Source organism: Truncatella angustata (assembly GCF_020726525.1).
Source record: "Truncatella angustata strain MPI-SDFR-AT-0073 chromosome Unknown BKA67scaffold_3, whole genome shotgun sequence".
In the NCBI taxonomy this organism is placed as follows: domain Eukaryota; kingdom Fungi; phylum Ascomycota; class Sordariomycetes; order Amphisphaeriales; family Sporocadaceae; genus Truncatella; species Truncatella angustata.
The window spans coordinates 1,075,409-1,090,717 of record NW_025763383.1 but is presented as its reverse complement, the minus strand read 5'-3'; the positions used below and the strand labels follow the sequence as shown (position 1 = coordinate 1,090,717).

At 48.4% G+C, this 15,309-nt stretch overlaps 4 protein-coding genes across 4 annotated transcripts; 2 read left to right on the top strand and 2 right to left on the bottom strand.

Moving 5' to 3' along the window:
* Positions 1 to 3,039: 3,039 nt before the first annotated feature.
* Positions 3,040 to 5,058, bottom strand: BKA67DRAFT_230822 (RNA polymerase II-binding domain-containing protein). The gene is made up of 4 exons (XM_046095627.1): positions 4,825 to 5,058; positions 4,666 to 4,757; positions 4,391 to 4,591; positions 3,040 to 4,338 (listed from the first exon to the last, which is right to left on the bottom strand). The coding sequence occupies exons 1-4, from the start codon at positions 4,920 to 4,922 to the stop codon at positions 3,533 to 3,535; spliced, it is 1,197 nt and encodes a 398-aa protein (XP_045959516.1). The 5' UTR covers positions 4,923 to 5,058; the 3' UTR covers positions 3,040 to 3,532.
* Positions 5,059 to 5,531: 473 nt separating this feature from the next.
* On the top strand, positions 5,532 to 6,999 carry BKA67DRAFT_560005 (clathrin light chain). The gene is made up of 3 exons (XM_046102431.1): positions 5,532 to 5,912; positions 5,977 to 6,194; positions 6,259 to 6,999. The coding sequence occupies exons 1-3, from the start codon at positions 5,870 to 5,872 to the stop codon at positions 6,706 to 6,708; spliced, it is 711 nt and encodes a 236-aa protein (XP_045959515.1). The 5' UTR covers positions 5,532 to 5,869; the 3' UTR covers positions 6,709 to 6,999.
* Positions 6,989 to 7,717, bottom strand: BKA67DRAFT_559999 (uncharacterized protein). Its single transcript, XM_046102430.1, has 4 exons — positions 7,617 to 7,717; positions 7,372 to 7,456; positions 7,232 to 7,292; positions 6,989 to 7,175 (listed from the first exon to the last, which is right to left on the bottom strand). The coding sequence occupies exons 1-4, from the start codon at positions 7,619 to 7,621 to the stop codon at positions 7,114 to 7,116; spliced, it is 213 nt and encodes a 70-aa protein (XP_045959514.1). The 5' UTR covers positions 7,622 to 7,717; the 3' UTR covers positions 6,989 to 7,113.
* Positions 7,718 to 7,819: 102 nt separating this feature from the next.
* On the top strand, positions 7,820 to 10,716 carry BKA67DRAFT_559997 (uncharacterized protein). Its single transcript, XM_046102429.1, has one exon. The coding sequence runs from the start codon at positions 8,106 to 8,108 to the stop codon at positions 10,656 to 10,658; it is 2,553 nt and encodes an 850-aa protein (XP_045959513.1). The 5' UTR covers positions 7,820 to 8,105; the 3' UTR covers positions 10,659 to 10,716.
* The last annotated feature ends 4,593 nt before the right edge of the window (positions 10,717 to 15,309 follow it).

Sequence of the window (15,309 nt, the reverse complement as noted above, 5' to 3'; positions counted from 1 at the left end):
TAGAGTCACGAGGTGAACTTGTGTATAATCCCCAGCTGCGTCGATGCTAACATCTCAGGGCAGAGCCTCAAAGCTTCGAGTCAAGAACTAAGACTAAGTCACAAATATCATCATAGATCTTGAAACAGCTTCCGCGTCAAAGAAAGCTTCGAAACTCGTCACGAGATCACCCCATGGTCACAAGATGGCGTACACAATTGTCATATGAAGCATTTTTCCCCCAACACTCTTTGAAACTAGAAATAAAGCCTTGGCAATGTCCCTGCGGCAAATTCTCGATACTCTGCAGTTGCAGAGGCTGGGCAGGTCACGCTTATTCTGGCAACGAGTCAAAAGGACCAGCTGGATAGCCACTTCTTCCTCCACATACTTTATGCATCATCTGAAGTCGAATTGACACGTCGATATCAAACTTTCACACCGCTACAGAGCTGGAACTCTCCATTATACCTTTGCCATGGTATGCATCGTGACAGCCCCCATGGCTCCTCCCCCGCATTTCTCCTGACGATCTGAAATCAGGGTCGCATCTGACAAAAGCTGGGTCAGGATCCACCGGTTGATCCGGCTCATACCGTCCCAATCGGATTGTTTGTGATTAACAGTATGCAAAGCTACTCGATAATATGGAGACATACTCGATAGAACACGGAAACACTCGATAGTACGGCTATGCACAGAACAATATCAATGCTCCCCCACGGTGAGGAGACCACATTTCCTATGGTGGTCGTCGAATCCCAGCTTTGATCGTGCCTCCACCAAAACCAACTCATCCAACTTCAATGGAATCTTCCCGGGATGGCCTAGCCACTCCAAAATCGCCAGCAATGAGAAGGATGAAACCTCCCTTCAGCCTTTGGTAGATGGACCGTGAGGATTCCAGCAATCAAATATTTGCTCAGTCCCAAAATCCATCATTGTCGCACTTATGCATGAGACTTTGAGATGGCGCCTATATCGCAAGTGTTCATCAGGAAGCGCTTCGTTGAACGGTTCAACAACCCTTTCTGACGCCTTTTCCACTGCATCCTAAGCGAGTACCAGTCCAAATCTTAACCGCCAAGTGGCAACTATTTTGATTTCATAAAGTTGTCTTTGCCCATGTCAATGTCTAGCATGTGGCCCTTGAGGGGTTTGGACCTCTTACACTACAACAGTGCAAAGTCAAAATTGCCCATTGGTGCCAATGCCCGTGCTGCTTTTCTTCATCTCTATGTGATCTCGTGCCGACGCTTTCAAGTCAGCCTCTTCCCTGAAGGCAGTGCTCATTTCCCGAGCTTGTGTCTATGTTCACGAGCCAGGCACAAAGAGCAATGCTCTGGACCTCGATGGATCCCAACCGTGCCAATGGCATCCAAATTCGCTTCGAGCAAGCCTCTAGGAAATGCAAGAAGCAACCATCGAAACAGCTGGGCCTCACCGTCAAAGGAGGATTGAGTCGTGCGCCCATCAGCCCTAGGCAGTCTAGACTTTAACCCTTGTCTGTTGCCAGATTGCTGGGAAATGGCGGGGGCGCCCGCCTCAGCGTTATAGTCGGGATCTAGAACCCTCAATGGATTTTGTCAAATATTGCTCGGTCCAGGGAGAATGCATGATAACGAATCACATCTTTTCTTATCATATCACATTTGACCAACCAAAAAAGCCGATAACAACGTGGGAAGCGATTCATGCATGCAACCGGAAATGGTATCCAGAACGTTGATCAAAAAACAAGGAACGCGGGCATTGGCTTGCAGCCTGTATTGCAGCCAAGATTGGACAGCTATCTCTTTCAGGCAAACAGCTATCTGGCATATTGCTTAGGCAGTGATATCAGCCGAGGTCGTTGGGAACCCATAGAGATTCGATTCGCCGTTGCCCTTCATGTGACTGATGGCTGTGACCATGCAAGCCAGATTTGGAAAGGAGGCTACGACGATACCACATGTTTTGAGCGATATCTCTGACCAACTCGTTGTTTGGGGGGGCGCGCATATTCTCGCAATCAAACAGCAGAAGCGCACCCCGTCTGCGTAAGCTTATCATTCGACTGGGTGTTACGCCGCTACGTGGCTTTTTATTGAAAGTGTACCTACTTGTCTAGACTAGCCGCTGAAAACCCAGGAGGTAGAAGGCTTTCATTGAAGGGAAGAGTGCAAAAACGTCTATCAGCTACAACATCCTGCTGCACTAGGAGTCTGGTTCCTACCACCCGTCCACGGAGATAGGCAGCGACATTTCTTCCAGGCCAGTAATCTACAACACCATCGTTGCGAGCATCTTTGTGAATGGGGAGCAGAGTTCCGTGCGCCCCTGGCAAGCAAGATGAGGTACTAACCGGCCATCTGACTCAGCCGTCTCACCAAGAACACATACAGCGAGGCTACTTGCTTCCTTTTCCCAAAAGAACCACCACTGTTTCGCAGCTTGCGAGCCCCAAGCCCGACCTATCATTGAAACAAAATCGTACGACAAACAACAGCCGGTTTCTGATTCTGCAGCGAGTGATGTGTAGTTATGGGGGCCAATGATGGGCTGCATTGATCCCGTGTCCAGTACCATTGCAGCAAGCCATGAAATCCCCCAGCTTTGCCCGATCCGGCACGGTGCGTGCAGGGCCCGCGTCGTCTACGCGTTGTGTAGTTTTTGATTTTCCTTGTCCGGCGTGAGGGGTTGTGATGAATGAACAGAGATGTTGCACGATTCCAAATCTCCATCTCAGCCAGAAGAACAGATGAATGGCTGGAACTTGGTCTCGGCCTTCATGCAATGGTATGGAGCACATAAACTTTACGATAGTGCTGCGAATCTATACAGATAACTTGCCAGCTCGACAGCCCTGGTACTAGCAAACATTACTAAGACTGTTTCGAGAATAGCTCGAAATGTAATCCTTGCTGCTGCTGCTGCTGCTGGCTTCTAGGCTCTGTAGGTATGTCCGCGATGTTCCTGGCCAGATATCCACGGCGCTGGCAGCCAGTCTGGGAACTTGTTAGCTCTTGGGACAAGGTTGAATTTTCATGAAGAGCTGTGACAATAGCTTCGCTGGAAGTTCAATAATCATGAACGGCTCATAGGCAAGGCCACTGCAAAGATGCAACTTTTGGGCGAGCATAGATATCAAACTAGGTATACCCAGGTGCAACAAATTTGTTGCACGACAGCAACGTATGCTTAGATACCATTGTTCTGTCCAAGCATTCGATCTGTCGAGGACATATTTGGGAATGCCACATCTGATCCATATGGGCAAATGAGCAGTATGAAGGTTTCTGAAGCAACATCTGATCTGTTTTCATGTTCATTAATGGCCTGTCTGAAATGGTTGCCATACGAAATTTCGCCTTTCTGATACGATTTGTCGGCAGGGCCTTGCACCCCTTCGTTACCCTGATCACCTGGGATACCATCGCTTCGAACTGTTTCCTTGACCAACGCCAATTAGATGTGCCACAAGCTCGCCTGGCACAAGAAAGCTGGCGGCCCTGACAATGAGACCAGTCCACATATGAGACCGGGTACCATTACAATGATTGTGAGTAGTTTATCACGAACCACCCGTGCTGTCCTTGCGCAACATCTCGGCGACATCTGCATCAATACCGTCATCGCCACTGAGATCAGGAAATTCCTCTCCAGAATCAAGACGGCGCTTCTTTGAACCGTTAATGGCGGTCGGTACCGAGTTATAATGGGAAGCCAAGTTAGAAAGCATCTCAATACCATGAGCTGCATTTTGCTGCGGAGGCGCGGCGTCTGGCATAATCTCTGACGACCACTGGTCCTCTTCATCTGCCTCTGCAGGCTCCTCAGGTCCGGCAGCAGGGGGCGTAAGTGCCTCAACCTCAGGCATTTCCACCTCGGGGGCGGCCTGGTCACTGAGCCCATGTGGGCCTGGTGAGTCCGTATCTGACAGGCCCTGCATGATGGCAAACTCGACATCACGCTTCTTGCTGTCAACTTCGGCCTTGCGCTTCTTGAACTTGTCAAGTTGCTCTTCATCAGCCGCCAAGGCAGCCTTGTTTGCTTCAAGAATCTTTTGCAATTCGTCGACTAAAGCACTGCGTGCCTTGACACATTGCTCGACAGCACCCTCGGCATTAGCGAGAGTCTTGAGCAGACCGTTCAGTCTAGCTGCATATACAGGAGCTGTGGGCGGAGTAGCTGTTGGCCCCATAAGCTTGTCGTAGTCCTGGTTCGCACCACTGACCGCTGTCTTTGTGGAGAGAAGCAACTTGGAGACATTTTGCTGAGGAGTGGCCAAGGTGGATAACTCTGCAGGCAAGGAGCCAGAGCTGCCAAAGATTGCTCCTCCGAAGCCAGACTTTGTGGTGCCTCGGGCCTTGTCAAGTTCTAATTTTGGGTCAGCACAACGATTAGTTGGAAATGCATTAACGGTACCAACCTTCAATACGTGACTCAATGGCGGTCTGGATAGGCTCCTCAAACACATGTCGCTCCTTCCAGACATCAACGACACGACGAATGCGTTGCTGAACATCAGACGGTGCACCTCTGTAAGCCGTGGCGCTCGCCTCAGCGATCACAGGCGAGAAAGCGACCAAAAAGTCATCCTTGTGGCGGACTTTGGACTGTTGACAAACTTCTACAATTTTATGGAATTAGTATTTGTTGCGGGCTAAGAACAAGTCGCAGCTACTACGCTGTGTGGAACCTTACCATTGGCCAGATAAACCAGGTTGAGTCTTTTGTGACTAGAAGAATCCTTGAGTCTTTGCAGCCATATCTGCACGGTACGGTCTGCATGCCGCCTGGTATGATGTTGGTTAGTCGGCTCGTAGAGTAATCGGAGTGGGCACTACATGGCAAACTACATACCTATGAAACATAATCCATTGGGCGACGGTGACTATGCTGTCTTGAGTCTCAGCGAGCGTCGAGAGCTTAGCTAGGACTGCATCGTCGGTGTACGACATGATGAAAACTTGGCGTATGGGATCTGAACTGGTGTTGGTTGTCTAGACAGATGGCTGGTGTTGACGCAAACTTGGTTGTGGGATTCTGTGGATTTGTGATTTTGGGCGGTCGTCGACAGGAATCTCAGCAGCTCTCGTTGGTGGATCTGGTGTCGTGATTTGTATTTGGGTTCTCACACGAAGCTTGTTGTTTGTTTACTCAATCAGGTCAAGTTCACAATCTTCATCTACGATAGTGGGAGCAGCAACAATTGTGAGCTTGGCCCGAGCAGTCAAGTGCCGAGTCTAGCTATTACTATGCTGGCCGTCCACCAAGGTGCACTAACAGGATGGAGGTTGCAGATAGTGTAGCAGTTGAATGGGCCCAATCCTGATGGCAGTTGCTTAGTTGTACTTGCGCAACTGGACGAGTTCAGATGTTGTTCTAGCTTTAGGAGCGTTGGATGGAAGTTGGCAAGAGCTCCCATGTTTGTCAAGACCAATCAAAGCCCAGGAAGTACCCGCATTAATATTGGTCCGGGCCAGTCCCTGAGCTAATGGCATTGTGCGCTAGTGGAGTTGTTGTGGTGCGGGAAGGGGGAAGCAAGCACTCAGCGCAGCGCATGTGCAGGCATTTGGCCCGGGCTTTGAGCCTGCTCAGGCTTGAGCTTAGACACTCCGTACTTAGACTTAGCACTGGAGAGGCTTAGGCCTAACTAGGCGGATAAGGAGGCTGAGGACAGCTGCACCTTGTGTGAACTGATCTTAGTGGCCTTGCGACAGCGCAACTGATCCCAAATAACCAGACATCCAGAACAACGTAGAATTGCATTCCACAACGACAAACATCTCAGCATCAGCAATAACGCTTCCGCCGGTTTGCTTCAAGGCCCCCTTCTAAACTTGGACGCTTCAGCATACGAAACTCGTTCCTCCGGTCCCCTTGTCCCCTTGCACTGTCATCCACAATGGCCGACCGCTTCCCATCCCTCGACGATTTCGATTCCGGTGGTAAGATATGCTACCAGATCAACCGACGCATCACATCAGGCTGACTTTCACCCTTGCGTTGCAGCTCAGACAAACGTCAACGACGTCGGTTCTCCAGATGCCGACGACTTTCTTGCCAGGGAGCAAGCCCTCCTTGGTGACGACGCAGCACAGTTCGCAACCAGCAATGACTCGGCTGCTTTCGTAGACACATCCGATGACCTGCTTGGTGAAGGCGACGATTCACATCTGGAGCAATCACAATTCCAGAACCAATTCCCCGACATTAACTCGGGCAATGATGTAAGGCTACCGGTCTGACCTGGATGCACATGGGCACCACATTGAAACCTGACACCTTGCGTAGGCAGTAGGACCCAGCGGCTCCATCACCGGACCTTCGGTCAGCTACAACTCGGGATTTCAGGCGCACGCCGAGGAGGAGCAAGAGCCCGAGGTCATCACGCAATGGCGCCAGAAGCGCGACGCCAGCAACGCCAAGCGAGCCGAACAATTCGCCCAACAAAAGGCCGAGACGGTCAAGGAGGCCCAGCAGAACATCGACGACTTCTATGAGAACTACAACAACAAGAAGGACAAGACCATTTCACAGACCCGCAAGGAAGCCGAGGAGTTCCTGGCAAAGCGAGAGGACACTGTCTCGGGCGGCACTAGCTGGGAGCGTATTGCCAAGCTGGTCGACATCAGCGGAAAGGGCCAGAAGGGTGGTGCTAATGGCTCTGGCAAGGAACGATTCCGTGAGCTGCTCATGACTCTACGAAAAGACGAGAAGGCTCCGGGTGCCGAGGGTTTCTAGACTCAAGCGCATGGTGGGGCGATTGATTATTGGTCTGATTGGGTCGCGAGCAAGTAATCTCGGGGTCATGCCTTGATTCAAGGTTGAAATGACCGCACTGTAATGTAGACTGACTTGCGTTGGCTGAGGAATGCCACTGGCATCTCCGGCGGAGTGAAAACAAACATGGGTTGGGTTATACTGGCTTGGAACTTGCACTGACGGGCACGGTGCCGCGCAGGCAAATCGTAACAGGTGGCCAAAGACCGGTTAGATTAGTGACAAATGAAAGGTGCTGTCATTCGTGTGAAATGCCTGTCTATTCAGTCACTCTATCAACAAACAGAGTACCCCCAGAGGTATCCTCTCCCAGAAGTTTGATATGTAATCTGATGGTCCCCATCTTCTCTCCTTGGACGGGTGGATTTAGTTCTTGCCGAACCAGGAGTTGTAACCAAGAACCTTGCGGCCCATCATGTACAAGGAAGCTATAATCCCGCATTAGTATCTTCACATGCCCGACCGAGTGGATCTTCCAACATACAGCTAAAGGTTCCCCAGAGGATGAGCTTGTAGGGAAGGTAGAGGTAGCTGCTTCGGGGTCCCTGCGTCATATACACGTTAACCAAGACGTCTCTTCTTGGACGGCTCGACCAGTCAAGCGAGGCGATGGTCTCGACGTACAATCTTCCAGAGCCGGGTGTGCTGGGCGTAAGCCTGCTGGTAGAACTTTTGGTGCTGAGGCACGCGGTTGGGAGCGTCGACGATACTAGTGAGAGGCGGTGGGGGTTAGCAATCGTCGTGAGGCCTAAAGTTTGCGGTTTGTGGTTTGTGGTTGGGGGATCGTATGATTCCGATGTGGCCGCAGAGAGCCATTGCCGGTCGCACGGGGTTCGGAAGGGGTCAATGCCAGATGGAAGAAGGCTTACCCCATCTTGAGATCTGTGGAGTGGAGAGTCGGAGGGCGTTTGGATGCGCGAAGGTGTTGCGATGAGCTCTTGTTGAAGCTTTGAATGAAGCAATCCAAGGCTTCCAATTGACAATTGACGTCCGTCGAACGATTGGAGACGGGGGCCCATAAAATGTGACTAAGCTGCTCTTTAGCCGAGATTCTGCCCGTCCCAGTCCGCGTTTCTCGCTTCACGTTTCTCGTTCCAGTTCCCCCGTGCCCATAACTAGTTACCTGTCATTGGACGGAGAAGCGTATTCCGTTTATGAAGCACGTTAAGTACGTTAAGTAGCGAAGCTTTCAGGCTTGGCAGCTCTTTTTTAATCATTATTCTATCTTCAAGACCGCGCCCGCAAAGGACCAACTCATCACCCCAAGTATCTTTTTCAATTTTCATTTTTTTTTAAATGAGATGACAAACAACGCAGACCATCGCTAGCGAGACTGTTGCCATGTGACCGGGGCAGTAATGCGACCGGTGAATTGGACTATCCGAGATGTGAAGCAGGCACGTCTCCTACTCAACCAACAGCTGCCCCTGCGGCATCGCCCTCGCCCTCGCTCTCCGGCTCTACACTCGTCGAGACATGCCGTAGCAGCGTCCTCACGAGCTCATGCTTATCAACTTCGCCAATATGCCACCGGCATCGACCGCCCCGTGGGCCTGATCACGTCTGACCATCTACCTCGATCGCTCCAGCCCGTGCGACCCCTTGGGCTTATCCGCGACTCCAAACCGGACAAGGTCTATGTCCAGGATGCCGCAACATTCGGCAAGTGGCAATGGCTTCTGAGCAATCCTACACGTCTCGCCATAGAAAGCGACTTCAGGCGCCGAGGGCCTGCGCGCAAGTGGAAGAAGACGCTACTCGTCGATCACCTTGACAATTATGGCGACTTCGAGTTGTGGAACTGCCTCTTGCAGCACCTGCAGCGAATGGACGGTGATGAGGGTGTACAGAAAGTGTGGTACGCGTTTTGGGGGAGAAAATCCCTATACCAGCTTCTTCATCTGCCTGACAGAATATTCTGGACCACTTTCGTTGAGGCTGCTCTAAGGCTTGGGGATGAAAAGTTCTTAGACAGCATATATCTTTATGCTGAATTCTTGATGGCGACCCACAACGTTGTATGGCCCGACTTGTACACCACTATCGTTCCTTACTTCCTTCGCACCCGTCAGCACGAAAAGGCCGTCAAGTGGCACCTGCAGCTAGTCCCAAACTTCTATCCTGGCTCACAAGCGTTCGTTTCTATGATGCAGGACTTCTCGACCGATCATACCTTGGCGTCTTCCTTCACATTGCAGTCTTTGTACATCGCGAGTCCCGAACGGCGCTTGTACGACGCGATTGTTCCCCAGCTATATGATCGTGGTCAATCTCGACTAGCTAGGCTATGGCGCAAGATTTGCATCATGCGCGACGACGTCCCACGGCTGTATGCCCCTTCAAGACAATTTCTTCGATACTTGGCAGGTTATTGGGCCAAAGAAGACCTTCACCCACGAGAGGCTGCAGCTTTGACCGACAATAACCAATCGTCCACGAATGAGGAGGACCAGCAGATTGAAGTAACTCGAGAGTTCATGAACCAGGTCCATGGCAAGACGTTTGGCTTCACCGCGAAGACATACAACGACTCTCTAGGCTCGCGGTGGTTCGCGAGCTCTTGGGTTGGCTTGGACTTGGCCATCTCTGTTGTGTCAGCCCTTGGTATTCAAGAGATCGGACCTTTATCGTTGCAAGCTATTTGTCTAAGGGAAGAGACCCCTGCCAATATTCTAGCGCGGATTGCCCAGCTCCAGAGCTCCGGCATTGCAATTCCAACTTCCGGTTACGCCAAAACAATTCAGCATCTTGCCAAAACCGGTGAGGATGTGCTGCTGCTACGTCTGTTGCGTTGCGACATCCACCCAGAAGTTTTTGACGATCTGGATATGCAAGCCAGGTTGATGGCCTCGAGCTCAGCTTCTGGCGATTTGTCAACTTACACCCTCCTCCTCGCTTCTCGCCTCGCAAGTGTTGACGATGCGGCTCAGAAAACAGCCAATGTCATGCTGCGGCTACACCTAGTCAAACATCATTTCCACGCCATTCTACATCTTCTTGACGATGTACGGGGCACCGGTGTTCCTCTTGATGTAGATACTTGCAAATTGATATTTGCGTGGGTACAACGACATGTCGATTGGCACAAGCATATCTCACAACATGATGAACTTAAATTTGCCGTGGCAGTCTGTCGACGTCTCAACTCCATGGACATTCCCGTCCCGGTTTCCTGCTGGGCTCGTATAGCATACGCACTTGGGCGATGGGGATATCTCGATGACCTGCGTGACCTCACGCTCGAGCTCATTGACCACTACACAATCAGACAGTCTTCACGTCCTGGCTTCATACCTGTTAATATAGTCGATGTTCCAGAGTCGCTCACGCAGCCATTAGGAGCTGTCCACAACTTGATGGGTCTCTACATTCCCCTGGACACACCGCTAGGTTTGCCTTTGCACCCCCTCAGTCAAATCTTCCCGCAAAAGTGGCAGACCTCGCTTCTCCGATGGTCCTTCCGCGAGATCCCTTTGCGGTCTAATGCTGCTTCGCCCTTTGGCGCCCAAAAACGACCTGGGACAAGTGTCGAGAATGCGATCCACATCTTGCGTCGGCTTCAGGATCGTGGTGCGAGGGTCAAGAAAGACGGGTTGCGAAAGGCATTGTGCCTCCGTCTGGCCGAACTGTACGGGAACCACCCAGTGGCTAGGAAAATTCAGCAGCAGAGCAAGCAGAGCAATGTCTACTCGCTCAGGGAGATGAAGTCCATGATTGACGAAGCCTGGGGCGGTGAACTTCTACCTTCGTTGATGGAACTTAAAGCCCAAATCAGAAAGTTTGACGAGGGCTACCTGAAGGAATACTACGAAGGTTGGGTCGCCGACAAGCATGGCTGGGAAACAAATCATCCCAGCGGGGTCTGGCGGCAGGTGCAGAGGGAACGCCAGCGTGCTTTCCCAATCCTGTAATTATATAACATAAGATCTTATAGAATGATACCAGCAACAATGTGCAACATATTCTTTCAGTTCTCACAATATTTTAAATTTACGGGATCATCTAGATCAAAACGAGGAACTACTTGACTCTAGTGATATATTAGTTGCGGTTCTTCTACTCATCAGAACTATGGACGAGGGCTTGAGCATGGTTTGGACGTCGTCTGCGTGGTACTTTGCAATCTCATTATAGGGCTGCGGTACCGACGTCAATGGCAAGACTCTAGAATGCACTGATCAGAAAACATGTTCTGGGTGGTAGTGGCCACGACTGTTCGCCGTGAATTTACTAGTAGGAAAAGGAGCAACCTCGAGAGTCGCAAGGCTTTACTGGTTATGAAGAGTGGGAGGCCAGCGGAGAGTAGTATAGTTACGACTGGCCGCCTGCCGGTGCCCGAGTTTCGAGGAAGGGCTATCAATTTGTCCCCTCCGTTGACAAACCAACATGACGCTGATGACAGCCCTACGTGGGGTGCTCTGATGTACCAGAGGCTCAATCAAACTCGTTTACAAAATCATATATGTGCGTCGACATCCTGCCTTTGGCAAGCTTGGTGGCAGTCCGGTGAGAGGTCGGCTGGTCTGGCAACATCACGAGTCTGTTACCATAGAACATGGGTTCGACAAGGTAAGCAAGAATACGTTCTTGAGAAAGTTGTTGGCCATGATTTGGGGTGTGGGCGGATGGTGACACGTCGAACGCGTCCTGGAAGACGGAATTTATGGTGAACTAGTAAGGTGTCGGCTTTGTGCTTCACTATGATCGCAAGAACTACTGGTGGGCTCTTTAATGATGTCAGGGATACAAGAGTAAGAGTCTAACTGATCACATGAAAGTGCAATAAGCTAATGACACGATAAACAAAATTGTTTCTAGATGCAGGAAGACTCAACGACGAGCTGCAAAAACGAAAGTTTTACCGAAACATTGCTGTATAACAGATCAATCAAGAGAGTGTCTAGGGATTATATCGTTCTTATACTCATTTTTCATAGGTCATCCATCCAACACAAGATATAAACAAGACGTTCTTGTTAACAATCCTTGAAGCAGGTGATCTGCTCTCGCATGGAAAATCATGAAATATAGCCACAACTAGCTCACCGAAATTCGAGGGACAACTTGATACTTGTTAACCAGCATTCTTTTGCAAGTAATAACCAATCTTAAAGAGCTCTCAATTAATCACCTAGGCAAATTTACGGATTTCGTAGTCTAGGATATACGCACCGCACCTTACTGAGGAGGCTTTTGTAAGGCTGTTGCTTGGCGCCATCGATGCTGGCATGCAACCGACCAATAAAACTCACAAAGCCTTAAAACTTGACTCTAGCTCATGGAGTATGGCCAAGCCACCTCAATTAGGATGCACGTTTTTAGAACTATGTACCTAACCTAGACTAGTGTAAATAGCGTGAACACACTTTGTTGTGAACCTTGTATCCGTATCTTGGTTTTGGTAGGAGCTATGTTTGATAAACATAGATTCTATTCAAGCATCAGGGTTACTAAAAGCACAGTGTTAGTTAGCGAAGACTTGGCGGGCATCATGTTTCAGATCTTTGTAAATGAATAGGTCTCTGAGGTCGGGTATATTGCCCATATTTGATTTGATCTGGGAAATCATTGACTATAAAAAAGGAGAAGCAGGGGATATGATCGTCCCTTTTCAGTTTGCAAGACTGACTGTAACTGACCCGTTTGTTCAGGGATCTTGTAAGTTTTCGTAACAGTCTGCATGTGTCATTTGCTAGAATATTACCTCCATGCTATTCGGACTCAACGAACTTGGTCCAATTCAAGGGTGCATACATACTAGGAGAAGGGTGTGCTCATCCGTCGGACTACAAGCTGGTCCAGCTCACAAGAAAATGAGGCACAAAAATCCCAAAGCCGAACACAAGACGACGAAGCCATGGCGCGTCAAAGGAAAGTAAAGTATATCATCGGATGACTTAGTTATCGGATAGAAGAACGCTCAACCATGAGTCTTTTGTATGGAGATTAGGTGAGTTATAAGGCAATCACTAATTAACAGTCAAATCATATGAGCTCGGCTGCCGCTATCACATATCACTATATGCACACTTTCAACCAAACTACACTAGATCTGCTCTTTCGACTGTTATAAGAGTCTATTCTGAGATGTCTAGGTAGACCTACTATGGGGTCATCATAGTTACCTCGATCATCAAGCTGATACCGCTTAGAAGTGGTAATGACTATATTACTACTATCACGGAGGAAACTTGTTCTCAACATAAATACGACAATGGTTTGACGACACAAAGGCTCCGTCATGGCATGTATATTATCCTTGACATCGTCTTGTACCAACTTTATCGGCATTAAAGGCTTAAACACATCTAAGGCATAATCGTATAGAGAAACCTGAAAATAAACATAAGACGAGCAAAATTAAGGCACTTCTTGGACATGAATGGAAAATTTACTCCCGGTATCCAGTATCAATTAAAGACCTAGGTGTACAGCGATCTCTGAGCATAGTCAAAGAATTATGTGATATCCTACAAATGATTTAGGACGAGGAGACCTCAGGGCACAGAAGAGTTCTCTAGAGGCTACGTGCACTTTACAGCTTACAAAGCTAGGGAAGTACTGAATATTCTCTACTAGGTCAACTATGATATAAGTGGTTCTGTAATGTATAATACGCTTATGACTAGCGTTTACCGACACACTTCATCCTAGCTCATACTATGCGAATAAGTTTACTATCAATGCCCAATAACTTTCCCGTTGGCTTTCCCCTGGCTTCTTATCCACATCTCTATGACTCTGCTTGTGAGCCCTCTTGCTACGACTTCACATTATGATTGCCTTTTCAATCGCTGAGAAAGTGTAACGATGATAATTCGTGCCCGATGAACGAGATTTGCACCGTGTAACCTCCTTGTCCTAAGCTGTATGACGGGATAGACTAGTGGCGCAACCTCCTTGTTCAAATTTATTCATGATATTGAACAATTTCTCTGACATATCTACTTCAGCCAGAAAGGTGGCAGTTTTATGAGAAGATGGACGGCCTTGCAGCATCATGAGTCTGTCGCCGGAGGACTTAGGACCGATCAGGTAGTCGTGGATACGCACGTCCGCAAGTTGCTGCTGACCCTTCGACACGGGGCATGGCATCTCGCTCTTATAGTCTTCAATAGAGTAAACCCTGAGAATGTGTTACTATGTTTAATGATCTATTATACCCCAGAACAACGCCAAAATCACCTACTCATGCTGAGCTACCGTGCAAGTAGTATTCTTTGACCAGGTTGAGGGAGGCATTGGATACCGTTGGTAGCGTTGAAAGCAGCGTGCTAAGCAAGACAGCTATTGTGTTGATAAGGATGATCGGAAGTATAGTGAAGCTCTAGAAGGCAATGAACCAGGCCCATGTGCTTTTATAAGAAACAACGATTAATTATTTATATATCAGAAAGAAAAACCATAAAAGCCATGAAAGACATCCCGCTGGGTAGCGACAGTATGGCTTGGAGGGGTTACCGAACATCGGAAACTAAACCAGTACATTTGAGGTCATATTACTTGTAGATGTATACAAGCTTTAAGACGAGGTTGCCGCAGATTTCCTATGTATTTGATAATATGGCATGGTTTAGTGATTACAGACCATCCATGTATTGATGCGACCGGGGTCCTTACCCGAAAGCACAACTGCCAATAAGATGCTTGACGGTACAGATACCCTCCCCTAGCTGGAGATGCATAGCTTCCACGCCTTTGCATATCATCATCCCAGTCAATAGTCCTGCGCATATCTCATCAAATCAGAAGAAACAGATCATCGGACACCTTCCGATTCCGGTCGTAGTACCTTGTAAATCGACTCGGACCACATTCCCAAATGGGTAAAGTTTTCCCCAGATAGGATATAATATGCATCAAAATTATGTGCAGCAAGTGTCACAACCATATCATCAAAACGCTTCATGATGATTTAGTTAGTATCTTAAAGACACACTTTGAAATTCAGACTGTTCTTATCGCATTGATTGGCAAATCTTTACTTATCTTTCCAGAACATCGTCCAAGGTTAGTAGGTAACATATCAGTACATCTTATTGATCAAAGGGGAAAAGGACTGAGACTTGAACGACTTGTATTCTGAATCCATTCATGTACGCTATCTATCGTGGAACACCTCACTAGACCCAACTGATTGCCCCTTGCCTTGAAGCTGATTGACTACTGCACGCAGACTACTGTTCACTTGCGTATCTCCACTGTTAATGTACACCAACGAGAACATTAGAACATACGCATAGTTCATCCGTATTCTATCCAGGCTTAACTTCTGAGTTGGTTATTTTATTATGTCACGTTTTGTAATAAACTTGTGCCTTGTTGTTTAAAAATATATCACCATTGTTATATATAATAACATAGTTTATCTCGAAATTGAAACAGGACAAGATTGAATGTATTGCTACATGTTTATGGAAATCGTAAAGGATGACAGATATTTCATTTGGTCTAGTACTAGTAGCGCTTGACAATGACACACTGAGACAACAGCTCCAAAAAGAGCCTTTGTAGTATAAATACTCCAAAAGTGTAAGTACATGGTATAATTGACATCCCAGC